The sequence below is a fragment of the Halictus rubicundus genome, chromosome 8, assembly GCF_050948215.1.
Source record: "Halictus rubicundus isolate RS-2024b chromosome 8, iyHalRubi1_principal, whole genome shotgun sequence".
Classification (NCBI taxonomy): Eukaryota; Metazoa; Arthropoda; class Insecta; order Hymenoptera; family Halictidae; genus Halictus; species Halictus rubicundus.
Genome location: NC_135156.1, coordinates 258,996 through 284,839, shown reverse-complemented (window position 1 = coordinate 284,839; position 25,844 = coordinate 258,996). Strand labels below are relative to the sequence as shown.

The window sequence follows — 25,844 nt, the reverse complement described above, 5'->3', positions numbered from 1 at the left end:
AGCCAGGGCTGCGAGCACCGCGAGAGGCCGGCGAGGGGTTGTTACCCCAGGAATATGGTTTCAATTTGTTAGTTAGGTACGCGGCCGCACCAAATGCGAAATCGCGGAACCTCTGGGAGGTTGGAATCAAACGCAGATGCACCCGATGCGAAACCGAGGAGCTACTAGGAGGATGAAACTTCGTGAACGCACCCAATGCGAAAGCGGGGAGTCACTAGGAGAGACACGCGGCGAACCCGATATGAAAAGAAGGTGGATAACTCACAGACGCACCTGATGCGAAACCAGGGAGCTGCTAGGATACGGAAGAACCCAATACGAAATCAGGGATCCGCTAGGATGGTATAGTTTTCGTGGACGCACCCAATGCGAAACCGGGGAGCCACTAGGTTGTAGAAATCTTTGTTGAATTGAATCTAAGATTAGTAAGCCTCGTAACATATATACACAATTTTATTGATACAGTCCGAGCGGTAAGATTGTATCATGTGGGAACGTTCAATTATTAGATTAGGATATCAGGCAATAATTAAAGGTTGTAGATTACGCGAGTTAACAAACAAGACAAATATATTCTGAATTGAAATAATTACATGTGTAGTTGTTTGTGTCGCGAGTGAATGTACTAAGTGTACAATTGGAGAAATTGTTACCTATGATTCACGGTGTTGACGCACTGGCAATGCGGGGTCGGAGAGCGATTGTTGAAAGCCAAATAGAATATACACGAACTAACGGATTCTATAAGGTTACGTTTGATTCGAAAGGGACTTTAACCCGATCTCACTAGAATTGACGCGACGTGACTGCACGAGTACTGAACCGCGTCTGAATCTTGACTGCACCGCTTCTCGACTAACCAAAGAGGATGAAAATGCATGGGTTTATATACCCTAAAAATGAGAGGGGAATGTATCTGTTTTATTTTACGGTCGCGTACTCGTATTTGTCGTTTCAAGTGAATTTAAGGTTTGCAGCTGGATCTTTTGTTTATAGGGGTAAAACGAAGGGTTAGCCAGGATGTTTCCTATCAAAGACTATCTTGACAAAATATTCCAGAAGGGGATGTTTTGAAGATTTCCAATTTAGGAAATCGTACGGTGCTGTTACTGAACCATGCTTCGTGCCAGTTGCGTCCAGCCGGAGTACAATCATTAAACAAGGGGCCTGTTGGGACGCTTTTCGTTCTCAGAAAAGAGATTAGAACTTCTAATCGAAATGAACGTGGAGAAACGTCTCCATACGTAACAGAGATAACAAAATGACCATTTTTTCATTTGTGTTGCATCGAATATGAACCATTTTAACATTTTATAAAGTTATTTTGAAACTCAGACCTCTTGTGATGAGTATAATAAGGCTCCAACGGAGGTGCAACGATATATCGTCATTGGTATTTTTGGCAAGTGCATCGAACGACGATATATCGTCGTTCGGTACTAAAAGGGTTAAAGGGTAAAACGAAGGGTTAGCCAGGGTGTTTCCTATCAGAGACTATCTTGACAAAACATTCCAGAAGGGAATGTTTTCAAGATTTCCATAACAAGAAATCGTACGGTCCTGTTACTGAATCATGCTTCGTGCCAGTTGCGTCCAGACGGAGCACAATCATCCCTTCTATAAACAAGGGGCCTGTTGGGACGCTTTTCGTTCTCAGAAAAGAGATTAGAACTTCTAATCGGATGAACGTAGAGAAACGTCTCCACACGTAACACACTATATTAATTTGTATATTTATGATTTTTTTTCTCTTTTTTAGTGGCATCATATTATGGCTCTTACGGTCATAAATTGTTCTGATATTTATAAAGATCTTGAACTACTCAGGAAGGCATTTTATAAATAAATAATTCATTGAAAAGATATAAATATGTCGCGAGTAGCACCTGAGATTTCTTAATTTATTATTAATTAGTATTAAAATGACTAAGTAACTAACTAATAAAAATGTAACTATGTTATAACTAACTACCACTTCTCTGTACTAGGAACGGGCACATAAGATTTTATCCGAGAAGCTTGCTGTACGCTTCGCAGACAGGACGCGTATTATGATATGATGTTTCGTGAATGTGGATAGACAACATAAGCCGCGCACGGGTCGGTAACGGCGGGACGTACGAGGGGAGAGTCGGAAGCACGAGGCACTACTGCGCAGCGGAGTTGCGTGCTGCTTAAAAGAGGCGTTAGTGGAAGAAGCGTTTGGCTGCGGCAGGCATACGTGCCCAGCACTGACCTAGAGTCTAGAGGGGCGACTTGCTTTTGCTGCTCGCATGCGGCTAATGCCGGGCAACACTGTCGCCACAGTAAGGTGCGGAAGCGTATGTAGCCGCTACACAAGTGTGGGAAATACAAAGTGGTTGTGTAAGAATCACGTGTCCCACTCGCAGCCACAAACGTGGTAACAGGACTCCCAGTTGCAGTCAAAAAGAGGCAGGAATTAAATATACCAAGGCTGGAGTTTTACGTCCGTTTGACTCGATGGCTGGAAGCAGAGAGAGTGGTGAGACCCGGCGCGCCAACGGCAAACGCCGACCCCCACTCCAAGTCGTTAAGGGGTGGGGGAACCAAGTTCCCATAAACTCCACCCCCCCCCCCCGAGTGCAACGAATTTTTTTTAACAATAGATATGTATAACATTAACATTCAACTCCGTAATAAATACGTAGCACACAAAACGCACGAAGCGCAACATCTGACAATCTCAGAGTTTAAACAACTGGCGCATAGAGCGTAACAAGATATATGTAAAAAAAATAACGCAATTTAAGCTAAAACTAGCATAATCTAAAGTAACGCACGCGTGCCCGGCGCAAACGCGACGGACTTACGCGTATACGTCAGCAACGCCTGACGCTTCTGACCAGAACGGTCCGACACAAAGACGAATTATCGGGCGTCTCAACATCTGGAACGTCCGGTAGGAAGAACGCCGGTTTCATTAACTCGACGGAAACAGTCCGCTCCGTGCTGTTGGAATCCAACGTGAAGGCACAAATCATGACCCGCTTTACAATCTTATGGGGCCCGGAATCCGGCTGCTCCAATGTCTTTTTGGCCATGCGGCGTAGAAACACGTGACTGCACGAGTGTAAATCCTTAAACACAAATGCCCGCGTATTACAATTGTGTACGACCGGCACTGGTTGCACCTCACGCATATACTTCTTAAACTCTTCAAGGAAACATTGGGATCCGGCGAATGATTCTCGGGCAGAAAAAACTCCCTTAGTAAGCGTGGGATCGACCCGAACATGGTATTCCGCCGGAGACGCTCCAAACGTCCACTCGCACATGCAATCGCAAACCCAGTACAGTGTTTACGCGACATATGTCCAAAACACGGGTCTAGTCAGGGACATACTATTGGCCAGGGACGTACTATCTACGCGACCATTCGCTGTCAGTGTGGCACATAATCGCCGCTTTAAGTACGCGGTGCCGCGGCTCTACCATCCCGGTCGAAGCAGGATGAGACGAGGTAGTCCTTACTCGGTCGCAACTGATTAGCGACAACAACTAATGTGTCAATACTTTGGGCGCGCTGTACCGAGAAACCCATATCTCGGAAAACGCTCTTGCGACGGTCATTGCAGAAATGTCCCTTAAGGAGACTGCTTCCACCCAGCGCGAAAAACGATTTCAACGAGCGTCAAACAGTAGGAAAAACCTTCCGAGGACGGTAATGGACCGACAATGTCCAAATGTACATCGTCAAACCGTTCATCCGGAGCAACAAAATGTTCCGGAAGGTGACGATTATGACGTGATACCTTCGACTGTTGGCACTTAATGCAAAGCTTGCACAACCGGGCAATGTCATCAGCCATTTCCGGCTACACCTAGCTCTGCCAGATTAAACGATCGGACACCCTCGCCCCAGGATGGGCGGGGTTATAAATACAGTCTTGCGAAAAGCATCACGATTGTACAGGCGAATGGCCTAGCCAGAGATTTCGCAATAGATTCCAACATGCTCTGGGCCCAAAGAATTTTTTTGAACTTGAGGGGAAAATCAGAAGAACTGCAGATGAGCTTTACTTGCTCATCCGCTGCCTGCTAAATGCTAAATGCTAGCAGCAGAATAATTTAAGCTGGTCACGCTTCGTGGTCCACCCTGTACAGCTAATTAATTTTTAAATCAATTTTCCCGTTAACGATTATAAATCAATTACAAAAGAAATTCCTAAATGGATTCTTAAGTGGAATTCTAAGCAGTGGAAAAATGTGTAAGAGGCTAGACTCTTTGAGAGAAGCCTGAACCAAAATTAGAGACTAAAGCTTGATTGTACATCATGCTAGTATAAATATGTCTCTGTCCAAAGATAGGGAAATTCGGTGGGTACGGGTTGCACTCAAATTGCAGCTAACTCCTCGTGGTGAGTGGTGTGTAGTTTCTATCTATTGCAAAATAATGGTTTCGCCTACAGTAAAACACCTTTTTCGCTAAAATGTTTAATTTTAGAATTTGCGCTCGTTGTCTCTGAGGTGCGTAAACTGGCCATACGCATAAAATATGTGTTTAATCATGTGTAATCATACTTTTTGGTTGCTCTTACGCCGTTTATAACAGGATACTCTTCGATTTTGATATTGTTAAAAAAGTCGATGTTGTGCCCGCGCTATATTATTTAATAGGATAGGAGAATTAACTATAATCGTTCAGTTACACGTGGTCGGTCGCATTATTGCAACTGTGGATGCCGAACTTAACAGGCACTGGCATTACTCACGCGCGCGCGTATTTACCACAGTCGACATTTTTCCTAAATTTTCAAACTTTGGACTCAATGCGCAACTTTTCCCGTGTAGGGCGTTTTCAATTTCGAGAAAAATGTTTTTTCAATCCGGTCTACTACATAACCTACATGTAGACTGCAATGTTTACATTAGATTTATTTTATTAATCGCAGCTAGTAGTAGCCAATTTTTATACTTTTTAAAATTTTACCATTAAAGGATTGTTGTCAGGTATTTTAGACTTTGGACGGTTTTGAGCAAAACTTTAAATGATTAGTTGAATTGTGATAGCATTCAGAGCAATGGATTTTTACTTTATACAGGTGTTAAACGATGAAATTCAAGTTAAATTAGATGCTTTCTGTGGAAAATCATGGTTATTAAGGTACGCAATAATATGTAACATATGTATTGAGAACTTATAAACTAATAAGATTTAGGCAATAATGGTTTAAAGTTGAGCAACTGAAAAACAAAAAGACCCAAGTTTTCGTAATTGTCAGATTTGCATGCATTTGAATAAACCCCTTGTACTATAACATTGAGTCAGACTCGTCATGAAGATTTCGTACGGGTTCTACTAAATATGTGTGTTCTCAATTTCCTATACAACGAGATAAAATTTTATTTTGTTGTCGATATTACAATCACCGGAGAATGCATAGACATACAGTAAATATAAACTTCTTTCTTTTTCTAAAAAGTTATGAATGACAAAGAAGTTCTAATCACTGTAACCGTAAAATAACTTCTAGTGCATGGGGTAAAACATAATGGAATACAAAATTTCGACACTTTCAATTTTGACCGATGTCCAAGAAAATAGATGATACGTTCCACTGTGCACTGGTCCAATCACTTCTCGAAAATCACTTTCCTTCCAACCTTTGTATACAAATACACATTCGTAATGACTTTTTCTACAATATGGCAGTACAGTGGTTACTCTATATATGCCCCAAAAGCTTAACGGATAAAAGTCTCAGAACTATTCCCACTGCCGTGGGCTATACCCCGTGAGGGGTCCAGAAGCTGGAGGGACCTCGGTCGCCGAGGAAAGTAACATAATACGGGTCGGGTATATCGGCGTGAGACCAGGAGACCGCTACTAATCCAAGAACAAAACTTCTTTGTTTTTCATTATTTTTTTATGGGACTTTCACCAACATATTCGTGGCACTTTCTCTAATGAAAATGCTACAAAATATAATATGATTCCGATGATATTTACTTGAGTAATGAACGATCAAAGTTACTTCCCATTACAATTATATTAACGGAAAATTAGTATAAATATGATCCGAATGATATCGTGTTTGGTATCACTTTAGTGAAAAAAATTAATAATAAACGTTAATATAAATATAAAAATTAATAATAACAAAATTAAATTTTTTATTTAAAGGCGGGCTCACGCGGGCTTCTGAACTGTGTCGGCGGCCGCGACTCTCCGCGTCTCTTTCTTTCCCATAGGCTTTCATTTTTTGCGTCCGAAACTTTCATCGTTCGTTACACAAGTAAATATCATCGAAATTATACCATATTTGATATCATTTTCATTAGAAAAGCTCTGCGAATATGATGGTGAAAGTCCCATAAAAAATAATGAAAAATAAAAAAGTTTTGTTATTGTTATTTGGTTATTATTATTCAAATCACTTCAAGCATCTCCAGTTCATATTATATACAGGGTGTCCCGAATTTAAATGGCAAAACTTCAGGAGCGTGTAGGGGCCCGAAAAACTAAGACAAAAAGTCTTTTAGAGATTTGCTCGTTTTTGCTTCGTTTTGGAGAAAATCGCAAAAATTCAATATCTCGTTGTCAGTTGCTGTCTTGAGTTGTTGTATACACTTGCATTTGTCATTGTTTTAACATTGTTGTGTGAGTTGTAACAGTGAGATATGTAAACACTTGATGTTATCCTTTACGTTCTTTCGTTTGTTTACATTCTTGCTTTCTTTTATGATCTCTTAATCAGCCTTTAGTCAGTTACTCAGATATTTTGGAGTAAATAGCTTCAGCTACAATTCCGCGTACATATTCTAATGTTGAATACGCTGATATAGTTTTAACTGATATAATTTATCAAGTCAGTGCTAGATGTAATGCTTGCATTAATACTAACGTGAATATAATAATAACGTGAATAAAATGTAAATAAATAAGTACAAAAATGAAAACTTGTTTTGTTTCTTTTTTTGCGATTTTCTCCAAAACGAAGCAAAAACGAGCAAATCTCTCGAAGACTTTTTGTCTTAGTTTTTCAGTCCCCTACACGCTCCTGAAGTTTTGCCATTTAAATTCGGGACACCCTGTATAACAATGTGTTACCCGTGTTTTGGATATGCATCGAGTAGGGTCTCTTACAATAACTGCAGTATTCCTGGGCAACCGAGGCCTCTAGAGCTTCGCTGTCCCTTTCTACGCTTGGCGTAGATGAAAGAATAGTTTCTCCTATTCGATATATATCCCTCGCCAGACCCGTGTTGTGGACATTTATCGAGTAACTGTAGTTTCTAACAAAGAATTGATTATGATTACTATTCGTAACATTTTCTATTTACATCGGACAAAAAACTGAAGAGGAATAGTTTAAATTATATCCTCCGTTAGTATGCGTATACTTTCGATTGTTTATTAAGACTGTAACGAGTCCGTTTCCCGGCGGATCTCGTACAACGGTTCCTCGCGGCCGGATTTGGCTCGCCGTGCCAAGGTTCGCGGCGGGATAACGCGAGGGTTACGGCAGGATACGGGCGGTCGGGAACGGGAGATTAACGGCTCGAGTTTCTCAAGTGTTCGTCACTGTCCCGGCTTCGCATCTCGGTGGTCGGCGGTCGCGATTCGGGTCCCGCGCGCGTGTCGTATCACGGCGGGGTCATGGCCGTACGCAGCGGCGTATTCTGGATTCGCGGATCGCGCGGAAATTTCGGCACACTCGCGGTTACAATTTCCGCGGGTAAAATATACTCTCGCGAGTCGTAGCTTACGGGCCGCTTCTCGATGTTGCGAAGGACGATTCCGGTCGTGATCGGGCGGTCGGTATCGGCGGCTAGAGATCGGATTGGGAAAGTACGTCCAAGCGCGAGCGTAGCGGAAAGCCAAAGAGACCGTTTTCCGGCTCGTCTCTCTCGTCTTGCTAGGCGAGGGGTCCGGTGCGGTGCGGTTCGCGGGCGGTTTTTCCGGTGGCGTCACGCATCCGGCGGGACGGTATCGCATCATGGCGGGTTCCGGTTCCCGCCAAGATCGGTTCGGTGGTGCGGGGGTCGCGGGGGTGCGCTCGCGGGTACCGACGGATCTCGGTATCCGTCGGTCGTGTTCGGGGCGGTTTGCGTGCGGGGCGCGCACGGCTAGGAACAGGCCTGGCGCAGCCAGGTCTGTTACAAGACAGTAGTTGTCATACAATATTAATTTGACATACATATCCATTAGGGTGGACCCTATTTTCCAACTATGAAATTTTGAATACGCTGTTCCCTAAACTTGTTCCATTTCATGAAAAAATGATATACTTATACAACATTTGAGATCAATTGTATGTCGGGAAGACGTGGGACATCGAATATGAAGTTTTGAAATAGAAATAACTGCACGCTAAATGTAAAGAGTACATTGAAAATTTAAGTTAAATATCATATACTTCTAAAAATATCACAATTCCTTATATGCATTCGAGCACAAATTTACTTTGTACGAATTATTATTTCACATTAATAGGCCTGGCGAATTTCTGTCCATCACCTTTCCGCTAACAAGTCCGTTTTCGCGGAGTGTAATACCGGTGAAAACAAAGCATTCCAATTGTTAATTGTTAATAGTTTTGCGTGGTGTTTTTGAGGAATCAATGTTTAAATCATCTGGATCTAACATTGCTATATTTAAACGGTTTCAAGGATTCTGGTCTCAAATAAATAAATTTAATTTCAGATCGGAAGTTGAAAATGAAGTAGTTAATGGTCACTCGACAACGCATCCGAAATAATACAGTTTGCATCGTACAATTTGGAAGTGAAACAACCACGCGAGGACTATCGAGATTTCTCAACTAATCATTAATCAAGTAATCATTTTTGTTGATGGAACCGTTTCACAGTTTTCTTTTCGAGGCGGAGGCAATATATTCTTTAAAAATATTCTTATTTAGAGATCAATTTAAATTATTAAATAATGAAGAAAATGGAATACGTCAGATTTGTATTTTTGTCACTAAATTGTATTTAAAAGCATGGATTCAAGCTCTAATTGCTGCAGAAGCTCCAAGACAAGACCATGAGTTTCTAAAAAATCCAAACGCGTATATGTAGTGCCATCAATGAACATGTAAGTCACGTAGCACTACGGAAATTTTGTAATCATTTGTGGTATCTAACACCCGAATCTGTAGCGTTAGCCTTTTTTTCACCCCAATATTCCACATTATATAAGAAAACAAATGGTTGTGGCTTTAGATATTGTTCACGATAATGATGTAAAAAGATTAGTAGCTAATCCATCTAATGTAAATGAGTATGTTGGTAGTAACATAGCAGCCTTTATTTTCAAAAAACAAATTTTTTTACAAGATTCTCAATTTCCTTTGATTTTATAATTAAGGAATCCTCAGAATGACATAATTCGACAGGACGAGGAGTTAAACTTATACATAAATTTAACTGTATCAGATTACAGAAAGCACTATCCAGACACAAACAGGAAGGCCTACTCTAATGAAAAATTTGAAAAATGTCTTTAGAACTCGTGGTTTGTATGTATTAAAAAGTATTTAAACTCAATACCTCTATTTTCATTCCTTCGCATTTGTATGGTTTAATATTCAACATACCCAGTTAAACATATTATTATGTCGAACGTTAATTTCTATACATTTTAAATTACTATAAGAATACGACTAAAAGAATTGGTATTTTCAATAAAATACGTCAAATGTAACGTAAATATTTACAAAAATATGGGCATTAGTTGATTGTTGCATTGAAAAAATTACATTGCGTTACCATTATAATAAATATATTTATACAAGAATGTTCAGTTATAATCAAAAGTCTTTCCTTCATATATTCCCATTTATATAAATTTTCATATTTATCGTAACTTTAACGTGAATGTGCCACGTCTTCCTCTTATCCAATTAACTTCATTTGTTGCAAGAATTATTTTCTTACCCAATGAAACAATTTTGGGGGGCGGAGTGAAAAAGTCTCGCAAAAAAATGTCTGTATGTATAGCTAAGATCCACCCTAATATCCATAGTCTAAAGTCTAGAATAATATGTAAAGTAATACACAGTAATAATAATTATACTTTATAATATCGTATCATATAACACAATATAATATAATATAATATAATATAATATAATATAATATAATATAATATAATATAATATAATATAATATAATATAGTATATAATATAATACAATATAATATAATATAGTATATAATATAATACAATATAATATAATATAGTATATAATATAATACAATATAATATAATATAGTATATAATATAATACAATATAATATAATATAGTATATAATATAATACAATATAATATAATATAGTATATAATATAATACAATATAATATAATATAATACAATATAATATAATATAATATGATATAATACAATATAATATAATATAATATGATATAATACAATATAATATAATATAATATAATATAATATAATATAATATAATATAATATAATATAATATAATATAATATAATATAATATAATATAATATAATACAATATAATATAATATAATATGATATAATACAATATAATATAATATGATATAATATGATATAATACAATATTGTTAGCATTATCGATGTGGGCCAAAAGAGTATTGCACTGAGCGAAGTAAAGTTAAATAGTATATAATACTTTATTATATATAATGGTTAATACAAAAGTCCCATCTGGGATTACACGTGGCAACATATTCGACGGTTGAGTCGAGACTTCGTTTGTCGCGCGCGCTCGGTGGCCGTTCCCCCACCTTGCCGCAGTCCGGCGGACTCAGTGCCGTATGCACAGGGATTCATACGGGAGACATTGTAACCTCAACAAATATAATATAATATGATATAATATAATATAATATAATACAATATGATATAATATGATATAATACAATATAATATAATATGATATAATATAATATGATATAATACAATATAATATAATATGATATAATATAATATAATATAATACAATATAATATAATATAATATAGTATAATATAATATAATATAATATAATATAATATAATATAATATACTATAATATAATATAATATAATATAATATAATATAATATAATATAATATAATATAATATAATATAGTATAATATAGTATAATATAGTATAATATAATATAGTATAATGTAATGTAATGTAATGTAATGTAATGGAATGTAATGTAATGTAATGTAATGTAATCTAACGTAATGTAATGTAATGTAATGTAATGTAACCTAACGTAATGTAATGTAATCTAACGTAATGTAATGTAATGCAATGTAATGTAATGCAATGTAACGTAATGTAATGTAACGTAATGTAATATAACACGATATAATATAATATAATGTAAACTAATATAATACAAATATAATAAAAATATAATGTTGTACATATTGTAAGTTTTGGTAATTTGATTCTTTATAAATGCTCATCAAGGTTGTATGACTTATTACATATGTTGTACAGTTATTATACATATGTATATTCACTGGGACTTGATCGAACCGAGAGCGGAGCGTTACACGTAGTGTGATTAAGTACATTCGAAAGAAGGGAATAATATTTAAATGGGCAGAGTGTGGACCGTGAGTGGACCAATAGTGTCTATAAAGCCTTATAGTTACAACTATAGAAAACTTCTGTGCATACAAAATACCGAGAACTTTATGACGCTAGAGAAAATATCACTTTAAAAATGATTGTCACATGCTATCCTTTCTTCTAATCTGTTTAGTTATGTCATAAACATTTTCCATTTTATTACAAGTAATATTAAAGGAGATACTTAGTTGTAGGTATAGGATCACAATATGTAGTCTGAACATACAACATCCATATCAATATTGTTTAAAATTTGTAATAGTAAATAAACAGTTTCAGATGAAGAAGACGATGAAGACTTTGATGAAGGTGGTGTAGGTTTAGAAGCTGTCTACAAAGATGGTCTTGAGGTAAGTAAAATATTTCTTATTTTAAGAATAATACGAGCCACTCCATGCTAAGTGATAATGATCACACTTTACACACTCGAAATCACGACTTTGAATGGAATTGCATAAGCTTGTAGAACTCGATGTCTTGATTAGAAAACGTTAACATGGGATGATCGATCTTTTATAAACTGCGTGTGGAGCGCTGCGACTCGTCGCACACCGGTCCAGTGTCGCCAGATGAGGGGAAGAAACACAAATCGAGGGGAACAATGACCCTCTCTCTGCCAGTATTGGAGTGTGCACGACAGAGACGAAATGCGTCACGTGACCAGGCCGCGGCGGAAGCGCGGGGAATAGCGCGGTAGAAGGGGAAATTGCAGTGGGGACACAAGTCTTGATCTGGCGACACTGTACTGGACCACTCGCCCGATCTAGCTGTTCAAAAAGTGTGGACTCCATTTTGACCTTGACAGACTTGATCATCATGCTATGAACCAGCGAACGGTCGCTAGAAGAAGCTTAATTTAGTACAATATCCGGCACATAGGCGGTTTAGATATATTTTCTACGGTGGGCTCTACCGCAAACTTTTGTTTTGTTTTATCAGCAGAAACGGGTATATGAAATGTCGGCCGTAAGAAATAAGAAAAATCGGTAGTAGAGGAAGAGAGAAAAGAAAACTGAAAGAGAAGCTCAGAAACTGAATATGGTTATCACATTTTATTTTTCGCTCCATTGCTGCCGTATTTTAAAAGAACTTTTAGCCTTAGGCTTAGTTCACTCACGGCGGAAACCGTGTGGTTGCAAATCGCGTGGAGCTTATTTACATTAGGCCTAGTTCAGACACGGCGGAAACCGCGCGGTGCTTATTTACATTAGGACCACTTTAGACAAGGCGGAATCCTCGCGTTTTTAATTGTGCGATTTGAACCGCGGGAAAATTGATTGGAGCTAGTCCAGATACGGCGGAGAGGAGAGAGGTTGTGAAGCGATTCACCCTCTCCTGCATATCCGCACGGTCGCTGCCTCTTTCTGATCAACTATCCATTTTCACGCGGTTTAAACCGCGCGGTAGAAAATGTGTGGATTCCGCCGTGTTTGAAGTAGGGCTTGGAAGCTGAGATTGACGAAACCGAGTCCTGCCTGATGGGGTTGATTCTGCCGGCCGCCAACTCCGTAAATGATCCCTTTCGGCATTTAGTCTGCGTATTATATGTATTGTGTAGGCAAACATTAGAATATTTATTTATCAGTATTTGTAATACAATTTTATGATTTCCATACGATTCGCAAGGATTATAAACCATACAAAACGTATAAAGACATTTCCTTCCTACAAAATTCTAAAATTCTAAAATCACAATTCAAAATTCTATCATTCAAAATTCAAAAGTTTATCATTCTAAAATCACCTTTCCTTTTCTACTCGCATTTCTTTCATTTTTATGATTTCAAAATATAAATTTTAAGCGATTTCAATAACGTAACGATAACAAAATATTGTAGTTTAAAATCATGCCATTAATTCAATAGTTGTAACTATAGTGGTGGGTTGAAAGAATCTTTGAAAAGCTAGAAAATCTAGAAAAGCTTCTAGATGCTACATGGCCACGTAGTCTATACCCTAATTCATTTATCAAATCTATTATTTGTTATCAGCTATTTTAGCTACAGAAAACTTATGAAAAGTTTATATTGTTAACTTATATTTCCTTCCTCACTCGGAGGAAGGACGCCGATTCGTCGAACACTCGACAAATCTTCGAGGCAAATTTTGTCGCTGAAAACATTTTGTATGAGATTTTTCAGAGCTGGCCTATTCCACATTATTATTAGATTTATACAGTATTTTAATCAGGAAATCATTTTCAAGCGATTGAAAATGATTTTATGACATGATTGTGAAGTACAAGAAATATTTAATTTTTATTAATATGCGATGGTGGAATTACCTACTCCAAGAGTGATAAAATTTTATCCCCACTACTAGGGGATTCCCTAGTACAGTAAAGTCTTATCTAAGGCAAAACGCGCACTAACATGGTTCGGCCACGACAACGACCACGGCTGGTCGCATGGCGACCAATTTAACATGAACAAGAATGCGCTAACCCGCATCAAGTGAAATGCGGCCTGCTGGCCGTGACAGCCATGGGCTTGTCAATTTTTGCGGCCAGTATTTACACGTATTTGTACGTAGTAACGCGCACGCTGCATGGCCATTGTAACCACACATTTGAAGAATATTTGTCTGGTCGATACGTTACGTGTCTGTGCGAATAGTACCTTAATCCGTTACCGGGTCGGGTATATCGGTGTGAACCACTGCTAATCCAGTTACAAGATTTCTTTATTTTTCATTATTTTTTAATAGGACTTTCACGAACCTATTTGTAGCCTTTTTCTGATTAAAATGACAACACTAAGCACGATATAATTTGAACTGTATGTATTTAGTGGTTTAATTGACGGTATGTAGTAAGTCTTAGACGTAGAGGGGGATAACGAGTGAAAAAAATGAAAAACTGACTAACTTTTTTACTTTCAATTTTCTTCTTATACAACCTTTATTAATATCTGCCGTTGCCTCGCGTTAAAAGGCTTCTTGTACGAAGAGCCCAAAGTCATATGAAAATTTTCGTTGTACGCCATATCTGCAGGTCGTGCTATGCTCCAGCGAGCTGTAGCTCCGTTAACCCTTTTAGTACCCTGCGATTTTTCATGGTGCTTCCAGAAATACTCGGATAAATATGCGGTTTTGAAGATATTTATTAGTTATCATATCTTTCTTAAAAATAAAGATAAATCTCCACTTTTTTTATTTTATTGGAAAATCTATGTAGTGTTACATAGAACATAGACAAAAATTTATTTCCATAGGTTTAAGTTTGTAATTAATGGTGGAAAAAATTTATTTTCTCTGGAAACATTTTCATATTATGAAGAAAGTGAAACAGTTGTAGTTTATGAAATCCAACAACGCATATATCTTTTAAATAAAATATAAGTACATAAGAATTCTATAACAAGTCATTTTTGCACAAATGACGGTGACAACACTTTCCATGTACTCCTTCATTGCACTCATTGTCAGAACATACAGTTCCAGTTTTCGTGCTACACACCACAAAGTTCCTCTCTTTTTTCTCAGGCAGTATGCGAATGAAATGCTGATATTTTTCACTTTCATCCGATTTCCAGCCAACTTCTCAATTATATCAACAGTACAATGATATCTAGTTCATTTTTTCTTATTTGTGTTTACCCTGTATAAAACATCAGTATTTTTCAGTATTTTTGGCACCTATGTTCATCTAGATAGGTGCAAAGCATCTGGTCGGAAATATCAATGCCACCCATATGATTATTGTATTGAGCAATAATTTCCGGTTTTTCTACAATAAAAACATAACGAGGTTTTTTTACTTGGTGATTCCTAGCAAAAGAAATTTCGCGTTTTTAAAAACAGGTCCGTAAAGGGGACACTTGGGTCACTAAATTGGCGAAACTTGGGTCACAATAGATCACTAAAGACTACAACGTATTCAAATTTGAACAAAATCTGACACAGTACTCCAAAAAGTGCCCGATTTCACGTGGAATGACCCAAAAGTGACTTGAAAGAAGAAGCACTGGTTGTTTTTGTGATTTTTTTTTCATGACATGCTGAAGCTAAAATGTCCTTATTCCTAGAATATTCTAATTCACCCACGTGGAAGGGCCTAGCCGATTAAGATGGTCAAAACTGCCCTTAGAGGTTTTTCAATTATTAATGAACCATTCGAAAGCTGACCCAGAAAAACCCCTCTGAGCAAAATTTCAGCCCCCTATCTTGCCCGTGAGGGTAGTTACAGGGTAAATTAGATTTCGCGCTTTTCCACGCATTTTCCACACTCTGATGCTTCCTAAAATTCTGAAAAAATGTGGCATATTTTGGATCCTAAGACAGATTTTTGAGAATTTTTTCAGATTTTTTTCTTGCAAACTGTGGTCGCAAAAAATGAAAAACCTCAAAAAAATCGGAAAAATGTACATTTCTCAAAAATATGAAAACATGCTATTTTGCTGTTTAGTGCCCCGATAAAGTACCATAACAGGCAGTGTCCTCAATTTTTTTAGATTTTTTCTTGTGGGCACTTTTTGTCCAGACAAGAAAAACCGAATTTTTTCGCCGTTTCTGCTATTAGGAGGAAAGTTACACTTGTTGGTTTTATCGCAGGCATATATTAAGTCATTTTAAACATTATTACATCGAAACAAGTAAGTGTTTGACCTAAGAAATGTTTTAAGAGAAAAAATGGATTGTATTTTGTGCGATATATACCAGAATGTTCGGAACGTTTACAACATCGCCGGTTGGCACAGCGGTTATCGCGTCGGACTACGGAGCGGATACGCTGGTGTTCGAATCCCGTCGGTGGGAAAGTTTTTTTTCCATGCGTCATCTTTATTTTTTCAATTTCTTATATGGTTTAGTCATGTGATTTTAATTATATTTTTTAATGTTTTAAAAATATTAAGGTAACATTTTTAACTAACATTTATTTATATCACTCCGATTTTACTTCGAATTTAATGATATTATTTTCTTGATTGATTGATAAGATATTTTCTTGATAAGATTTTCTTTTCCACGATTTCTGCCAGATATGAAATTGCTTGTGAAAATTGGTAAGATTCCGTGAAAGGAATTTTTAAATCTACTTCTGTCATTTCCGGAAAATCAAGAGTATCTACCGAGGATACTGTTTGAAATGGAGTCTTTTTGCAGTTCCAATTGTTTCCAATTTTTGGAAAGGTTTTGTTGTCTACTTGTTTGTGTAGAAGCTGGTACTTTTGACCTAGTATACTATGAATTGCCTCTGAATCCCACCGAAAATAATGAACTTCCTGATCCGTATCATAAATGTCCACAGAACAAGTCTTTCATTCAAGTAACTATAAACGGGAATTACTTCCTCATGTACCTTACAATAAAGAGGAATGGCTTAGGCTTATTTGTACCTGATACCTCACTTTCAAAATAGTGGTAGTATGTAGCCCTTTTCTCTCAATTTGACAAAAACCAATACTTTGCTGCGTGTTATTTATTCAGAGTTCTTCTTATTTCCTCCCTAATTTCTGAAGACGCAAGGCTTAGAAACTAGATTAATGAATTTTAATATTAAGAATGTTAAACAGGACTGCAATGATGAACATATACAATTAAAGAATCGAGGAAATAATAGATACTGCGAAACTATTTTTGTATGTATTTTAGTTAAAAATGTTACCTCAATATTTTTAAAACATTAAAAAATATAATTAAAATCACATGACTAAACCATATAAGAAATTGAAAAAATAAAGATGACGTATGGAAAAAAAACTTTCCCACCGACGGGATTCGAACACCAGCGTATCCGCTCCGTAGCCCGACGCCCTAACCGCTTTTTTTTTTTTTTTTGTAACAATGTGTTTATTGTGCCAATAAATACAATATATACAGCGGGTACAATAAACTTAAACACAAAAAAAAGTATAGCAAATATAAATGTTTGATATATAAACTAAAGGCTCGGAGTTCCGGGCACGCACGGTTTAATATTATGATTATATCTATATGTACACTGCACTTATTGCAACTATTAACACTTAGACTAAGTATGGCTTAACTTAGTTAGGGATACGTATATGTATATGTACAGAAAGGCACGGGTTGGGAAAAACTGTACAATCTTTGGTATTATGGGTTTGTTTTGGTAGTGTTTAGTAGGTTATATCTATGACTCTACTTGTAGTATAATCTAATTAAAAAATACTGAACGGTGTGTATTGCGGGTGCTTATGCTACCTTGTTGTTACTACTATTAGTTATTGCACTGTTAATTTACATTTTAGGTCGGGGATTATTTGTACATTTTTGTTCTTTGATGTAATTAATTTTTGTACGCAACTTTTATTTCTAAAATTTAACGGGAGGTAACGGTTGAGCTTTTTATTACTAAGATACTACATAAAGGTATTTAAAAATATAATTTGATACAGCATTTAAAATTAGATAACATATATGTAAAAATATAATTTGTAAAAATATAATTTCTCTCCCCGACGGGGAATCGAACCCCGGTCTCCCGCGTGACAGGCGGGGATACTGACCACTTTTTTTTTTTTTTTTTTTGTAACAATGTGTTTATTGTGCCAATAAATACAATATATACAGCGGGTACAATAAACTTAAACACAAAAAAAGTATAACAAATATAAATGTTTGATATATAAACTAAAGGCTCGGAGTTCCGGGCACGCACGGTTTAATATTATGATTATATCTATATGTACACTGCACTTATTGCAACTATTAATACTTAGACTAAGTATGGCTTAACTTAATTAGGGATACGTATATGTATATGTACAGAAAGGCACGGGTTGGGAAAAACTGTACAATCTTTGGTATTATGGGTTTGTTTTGGTAGTGTTTAGTAGGTTATATCTATGACTCTACTTGTAGTATAATCTAATTAAAAAATACTGAACGGTGTGTATTGCGGGTGCTTATGCTACCTTGTTGTTACTACTATTAGTTATTGCACTGTTAATTTACATTTTAGGTCGGGGATTATTTGTACATTTTTGTTCTTTGATGTAATTAATTTTTGTACGCAACTTTTATTTCTAAAATTTAACGGGAGGTAACGGTTGAGCTTCTTATTACTAAGATACTACATAAAGGTATTTAAAAATATAATTTGATACAGCATTTAAGATTAGATAACATATATGTAAAAATATAATTTGTAAAAATATAATTTCTCTCCCCGACGGGGAATCGAACCCCGGTCTCCCGCGTGACAGGCGGGGATACTGACCACTATACTATCGAGGACGGGACGCTGTTTTAATATTTGTTATTATTACTTATAATTGCTATCTAGGTTTGGAACCACCAGAACTTCTCTGGGTCTTCCTTCGCGACGATCTCTTTGTCGTATTTTGTTAACTTATATCTAAAGCGCATTTCCGGATGGTCGAAGGTGATGTTACTGTCGTAGAGTAGTCTTTTGTCGTATGTTTTTCTATTGTAATGATATATGATCGGTTGTTTGTAGTTGTCTTGTATGAGTCCGTTGCTGTCGAAGTGTATGAATGATTCTGGGGGTGTATATCCTGTATGTCTAGTTGATTCGTGGTATTGTGGGTAGGGGTAAGCTGATGGGTATATGTGGCTATTTTCTTGGATATTGGGAACGTTCACCCAATGGTTGCGAATGAGTTTGAGTGTAAATATGTCGATTCTGGGCATTTTTGCCATTTCGTAGAGTCTATGATTGCTGTATAGTTTGGTGTAGTTGGATTCGGGTGTCCTGTATTTATTTAAACATGCTCTTATGCATTTACGTTCGAGAAGCCTGAGTTTTTCCATGGTGCTTGCGCTTATGTTATACCATATTGGTGCACCGTATGTCAGTATTGGCCGTACTAGAAGCTTGTAGCACAGAATTTTGACATTCGTAGTTAGGTCTTTACAGTAGAATAATCTCTTATTTGCTAGGAAGGCTTTCTGAGCTTTGTCTATTTGTATGTCTATGTGGTTGTTGTAATTTAATTTAAAGTCTAGGTGTACGCCTAAGTAGCGAACCACGTTTTTATGGGGGATTTTTACTGACTTATTGTTGGAGTCATGCAAGTGAAAATCTTTGGAGTATTTTCTGACGTCATAATTGGCATCGGAGATTGTGGAGATGTAAGGTCGGAAAAGTATTGTTTCGCATTTATTGACGTTAATTTTAAGTTTCCATGTATGAAAATAGTCTTGGATTTTATCAAATGTTTCTTGTAGCTGTTTCTGTATTACCGAGGGTTTGTTGTTGTTGACGTATATTAATAGGTCATCTGCAAAAGCTATTGCTTTTTTGTGTGGTTCGCTATTTAAGCCGTACATTTGTAAGAGATCGCTTATGTATATGCTAAACAGGATTGGGGAATTGACGGTGCCTTGTTGTAGGCCGTTTTTTATGTTAAATATTTTCGTGGAGGTGTTGGTCCCCTCTGTTACACGAAACGATTTTCCGTGTAACATGTTCCATAGCATTTTAATCAAGTGAGGGGGAAAATTTTTCTTCAGCATTTTGAAGAAGAGTCCATCCAGCCAGACTGTATCGAATGCTTTTTCAAGGTCGATGAATACCGCCCCGACACAGTCACCTGCGTTTCTTGCCCAACATACGTATGTCGGAGGTAAACTTTGTTATAGCGTGGATGGTAGAATGTTTGAATCTGAAGCCGAATTGTGTTTCGGGGATGATACTATTGTCTATGCAAAATGTGTTTAATGAGTTGTTGATGGTGGTTTCGAATATTTTGCTTATATTGGGCAAGAGACTGATGGGTCGGTAGCTGGTCGGTTCGGCACCATCTTTACCTTTTTTCTTCAAAGCCACCACTTTCGCTGTTTTCCAGGCTATCGGAAAGTAAGCGCGGTTTAGGCAGTTATTGAATATTACTGCGTAGTAGTATATATACCGAAGGGGTAGCCTTTTTAGTGCTGTGTTAGGTATACTGTCGAAACTGGAGGATTTTTTATTATTCAGGTGTTTGAATGTATCTTGTAATTTGAAGTAGGAGGTGAAGAAATTTGTTGGGATTATGTCTGTGTTCGGATTTGATGCGGTATTTTCGTCATGGAAGGTGCATACAGTTTTGTTGTTACGTACGTCTTCGTCTAGTTCGGTTCGTATTTTTTGTACTTTCTGTTGAATTATGTTTGTTAGTTCATGTTTGCCCATGTGCGAGTTCTGTGTGTGAGCCGCTTCGAAATATGCCCCTAATACGTTTAGTTTGTCTTGTGTGTCTGTGATTAGAAAGTTGTTCTTTTCGTCTGTCTGTACGTTGTTTAGGTTTATGTTGGCGTTTATTATATCTGTTTTTGTGTTAGGAATTTTTAAAGTGTCTATATTGTTTTTGTGTTTCGGTCGGAAGATATTGTTTATCGATGGAAAGAGCTCGTTGGATTTTTGCGTGGAGATTTGAGAGATTCTGTGTTTCCAGTAATCACTTGTCGAATTTTGAAAGGCTTTTTTAATCTCGTATCTTGTGGTTTTTAGAAGTTGTTTGAGTGTGGCTATAGTAATGTCATGTGCACTAGTGTAATTTGAGAATCTTGTTAGTCTATTTAAGAGTGTCAGTAAGTGGCTTTTTCGTTTTCTTAATTTTATTATTTCTGTCGTAATGTATCTGTCTGTCGAGTCGAAGTTGGTGTTGGCCTGTGGTACTGCTACGTCTATTGCTTGTGTGATATTTGTGTTGAGCTGTTCAATGTATTTGTCGATTTCGTCTATTGTAAGGTTTCTATTATTCGGCATGTCTATTTTACCGTTTTGTTCTAAATGTGAGGAGAATTCTGTCCAGTCGGCTTTATAGTAATTATATTTTATATTGGGGGTTGCTTCGTCTATTTCCAGGTAGTCGTGGGTACGTATGGATATTGTTATTTTTACTGCTTTATGGTCGCTGTCATAGTCGGTGGAGTCGAGTCTGTTATGTACGGGTGTGTCGTGAAATTGTAGCCTGTTGTCGGCTATGCAAATGTCTATGAAGGCACCACTTTTGGGGAAGGATGGTGTTAATGTGTGAAGTAGGGAGATTCGGTAAGTTATCTCGTTGCGCGATATCCAATTCAGAAGAGCTACGCCTCTATGGTTATTGATGGGGTTGCTCCACGCGGCGTGTTTGGCGTTTAAATCGCCCGCGAGGAGGTAGTAATTATTGTTTTTCTGTAATTCTAGTTGTTCAAATAATGATTGTAGTTCGGCCATGAATTCTTTTTTACAGCTACTAGTCGCGTATCCAGAGATTATAAATAAGTTATTATTATTTTGGAACTTTATCTTGATTGTGGTGGCTTCGAAGGTGGCATTCTCTACGCCGCCCCGCTGGATGGACTTGAATTTAATATTATTTCTGACTAGGATGCCTGTTCCCCCAGCCTGTTTAGCATTGGCTCGGTCGTTTCTTAGGAATGTATAATTTTTAAACCTAATTACATGTCTAGGACTTAACTTAGTTTCACAAAGAAGGACCACATCCGGATCGTTGGACGCTAGATACTCTGCAAGAGATGCCCTTCTTTCATACGATATTAGTGAATTTACGTTAATTTCGGTGATTTTAAGTCTATTGCATCGAAGTTTCTCCGCATTGTTTTGCCGTGTGTAGTTGGTCGTGGAGGAATTGAATGTTAAAATTCGAGATCTAGTGCATGGGCGATGAGGTTGATTTTATTGCTGTTCGATTCTAGTTGTTCAAGGAATCGGGACATTTGGATGTTTACGGCGGACTCTATTGTTCTTTTAATTTGATCTAATAATGATGGGTTTTGGTCTGTTTTCTGTGGTTCGGGGGTGGGTGGCTTCGGGGTGCTGCTTTCTTTTAAAAGCGAACTGAATGAAACACCGGGTTTGATGAATCTATTTTTGGCTTGATGACTTTTCTCTATTTTTTCTTTGGTTGCTAATTTTTTTTCTTCAATCTTTAACTTGATTTCTTTGATTTTTGGGCATCCCCTGTACGAGGCTGGATGCCCGAAACTTTTGCAATTAATGCAGTATGGGCCTGTAGAGTCCTGGCTACCTGACGGTTCGGCGGAGCGTGGGCATTCACCCGGGTTGTGGGGCACGTTGCATTTGACACAACGGTAATCTAGATTGCAATTGGAAGCCACGTGTCCTATTCTTTGGCATCTCTTGCATTGGATGCGGTCCTTCTTTCTGATTTTTTCCCATTTCACCGCGTTGTATAGGACTGTCTGTATCTGTCTTAAGTTGTTTGTGTTACTGTCTGGCGAGAGTTGGACAATAAATATCGGAAGTACGCGGTTGTTTTCTGCGGCGCGTTTTGTGTTAAATTTTTTGACTGCAACGAATTTAAGTTGGTCTATTTGCTTGGCTTGAAGAGCTTCTAATACTTCCTGGGTCTCAAAGTGACCCTCTAGGTTTTTTAATAGAACTGTTATATTTTTTTCCGACTTTGGTGTGTACGTAAAGAATTTAATGTTATTTTTCTTGATAATGTCGCAAGCTATTTTGTGATTTTCTATTGTGTTCGTTTGTAAGATTTGCTTGTTGTTGTTTATTCGTTTAATGTGGAAGTCTTTAATGGTTTGTTTTAGTGAATTTACTATCTCTTTGTTTGAGTCTATGTGTAAAATGATCGGTGGGGGTTTTTGTCTGTTCGTATTGTCGGTAGTTTTTACGTCCGTGAGGGTTTTGGATTGTCCGAAATGTGTTTTATGCGTGTCTGTACCTGTCTTTTGTCTCTGGTCGGTGTTTACGCTGTTCGGGAATTGTTTCGGCCTTGGCTGGGGGATGCCGGTGCCTGGCTTATTGTTGGCTGGTCGCTTGTTTCGTGGATTGGGGTTGTTGGGGTCCGGCTTATCTTCTGCCGGTCGCTTCAGCGGTGTCGTGGTCACGGTCGGTTTTCCTTTTTCCCTCGATGAGGGGACCTTCATCCAGGTCCCATTGTCCTCCTTGGCGTTGTTTTCCAGGTCGGTTCTGCTCGCGTCCATGGGCTCCGGTGTGGTGGTGCATTCCCTTGCTTCGGTGGTGTTTAATTTGTCTGTTGCTTCCTTTAATTGCAACGACAATTTTTCCACAATTATGAGGAGGTTCCTGTTTGAGCTCAGCAGCTCCTCGTATGATGGAAGGGTTTCCATTTTCTTCTCCTCTGGTTTCGATGAATTGGTGGGCACTGTTGATGGTTCCTTGTCCTTGGTCCTTAGGATGCTGGAGATTTTTGGCGTCGGGTTTAGTCTTTTCGCGTTCTTTTTCATTATTGCACTTTTGATATGAAGTGCAAATGCTTCATTGGAAAGCGAGTCTAGACTCGTGATGGTGCGATGCGCTGTCAGTGCGTGGAGCACCTTTTCCGCTGTCTTTTTATTACTTTTTGTTGAATCACATGGTTCACTCGCTTTTTCTTCTTCATGTGTGTGTGAATTAATGTTAATTTCTTTCGAAATTTTGCTTTAACTTCACTGTTCCGGCGCTTTATGCGTTTCGCTTTCGCGTTACTGGCACTGTTCACGCACTTCGGTGTAGTATCCCTTGTACTAGCTGGGTCGTACCTGCGTCGTTGTCCTTTCGGCTCTCTCGGCACGTCCTACCCCAACGAAGGTTCGAGGGATACTGACGCCCTAACCGCTGTGCCAACCGGCGATGTTGTAAACGTTCCGAACATTCTGGTATATATCGCACAAAATACAATCCATTTTTTCTCTTAAAACATTTCTTAGGTCAAACGCTTACTTGTTTCGATGTAATAATGTTTAAAATGACTTAATATATGCCTGCGATAAAACCAACAAGTGTAACTTTCCTCCTAATAGCAGAAACGGCGAAAAAATTCGGTTTTTCTTGTCTGGACAAAAAGTGCCCACAAGAAAAAATCTAAAAAAAATTGAGGACACTGCCTGTTATGGTACTTTATCGGGGCACTAAACAGCAAAATAGCATGTTTTCATATTTTTGAGAAATGTACATTTTTCCGATTTTTTTGAGGTTTTTCATTTTTTGCGACCACAGTTTGCAAGAAAAAAATCTGAAAAAATTCTCAAAAATCTGTCTTATGATCCAAAATATGCCACATTTTTTTCAGAATTTTAGGAAGCATCAGAGTGTGGGAAATGCGCGGAAAAGAGCGAAATCTAATTTACCCTGTAACTACCCTCGCGGGCAAGATAGGGGGCTGAAATTTTGCTCAGAGGGGTTTTTCTGGGTCAGCTTTCGAATGGTTCATTAATCATTGAAAAACCTCTAAGGGCAGTTTTGACCATCTTAATCGGCTAGGCCCTTTCCTTTTAAAACATTCCGGTAGAAATTTTTTATTTTTGCGTACAGTTTCTGTGACGTATGTCTGTAGAAGATAAATGTCTCGAACGAGTGGAACTGAATTGAAATAGTAGTCCATAAACACATGGTATTCTTTATTAAGATAATTGCCAGTTTTCAACAAAACCCGGCTGTATAACCCGAGCCTTTATCTTTTATTTCTTGCCTAACCTCTTCGCTCCTACTGCCTTTACATAGATTTTCTCACATATATTCTTACAATAATATCTCAGATAAAACTCGGTGGAACATATACAGGGGGTCCATCTATAAATATCCGAGCCAATATTTCGTAACTGGTTGAAGTTATGAAAAAGTTTAATAAGACAAATTTGCACGGTTTTACGTCTGCTATAATGTGCATGTAAAATATTTTTTTTCCTCGTGACCTTTGCAAGTTATGCACGTCATCATTGTTTTTTTAAATTCATATTTCTATTTTTTTACACATTTATGGAGTGGGAGACATTTGCAGTTAAAATCATATTAGGTAAAAAATTGATATTATGCATTGTTTACGAGATAATCGTCATCTGAGGTATTGCAGAAGTAAACTGAATTGTAAGTATTTTTGAATTTGTTTTGGAATGTCAAGGAGGTTGAGAAAGTATACAAATAATTTTTTTATGAAACATTTATTATTAACTCATAAATTGCTCGAAACTTTTACCATTATGGTCGATACAATATTCAACACGTTTTATAATATTTCTCATTGTTGCTTTCAATAGCTATACGTATCTTGCTACATAGAGCTTCTACATTTTCCGGAAAAGTAGCATAGACAGGGTCTCTGATGTATTCCTAGAGGAAGAAGTCACAAGGCGTTAAATCCGGAGATCTGGGTAGCCACGCACATTAGTACCTATCCAACAATTAGGAAATTTGTCATTCAAAAAATTGACTACAGTACGCGTATTGTGGGCGGAGCATCATCTTGTTGATAAATAATATTTGGAAAAGTGGGTAATGGAAGATTGCTTAAATATTCTTGTAAAGTTGTTTGCAAGAATTGCAAATATCTGTCACCATTAAGATGACCATAAAAA

The 25,844-nt window shown here is 37.4% G+C and overlaps 1 protein-coding gene, 1 long non-coding RNA gene and 1 other non-coding gene across 5 annotated transcripts in view; 2 read left to right on the top strand and 1 right to left on the bottom strand.

The window, feature by feature from the left end:
- LOC143356656 (uncharacterized) overlaps positions 1-25,844 on the top strand; it is a 388,872-nt gene that overhangs the window by 192,120 nt on the left and 170,908 nt on the right. The window lies entirely within an intron of this gene.
- Positions 1-25,844, top strand: part of Mapmodulin (acidic leucine-rich nuclear phosphoprotein 32 mapmodulin) — a 132,578-nt gene that overhangs the window by 75,401 nt on the left and 31,333 nt on the right. For 2 of the 3 annotated variants that reach the window (XR_013082705.1, XM_076792529.1), the window contains exon 6: positions 11,871-11,947. Coding sequence is in view for 2 of the 3 variants with exons in the window: in XM_076792529.1 (XP_076648644.1) it covers positions 11,871-11,947 (77 nt within the window). In the remaining variant the exon portion in view is untranslated. The remainder of the gene's footprint in view (positions 1-11,870; positions 11,948-25,844) is intronic. The other variant, XM_076792530.1, reaches the window with a different exon arrangement.
- Positions 18,726-18,797, bottom strand: Trnad-guc (transfer RNA aspartic acid (anticodon GUC)). Its single transcript has one exon. It is a non-coding gene; the product is annotated as a tRNA-Asp (tRNA).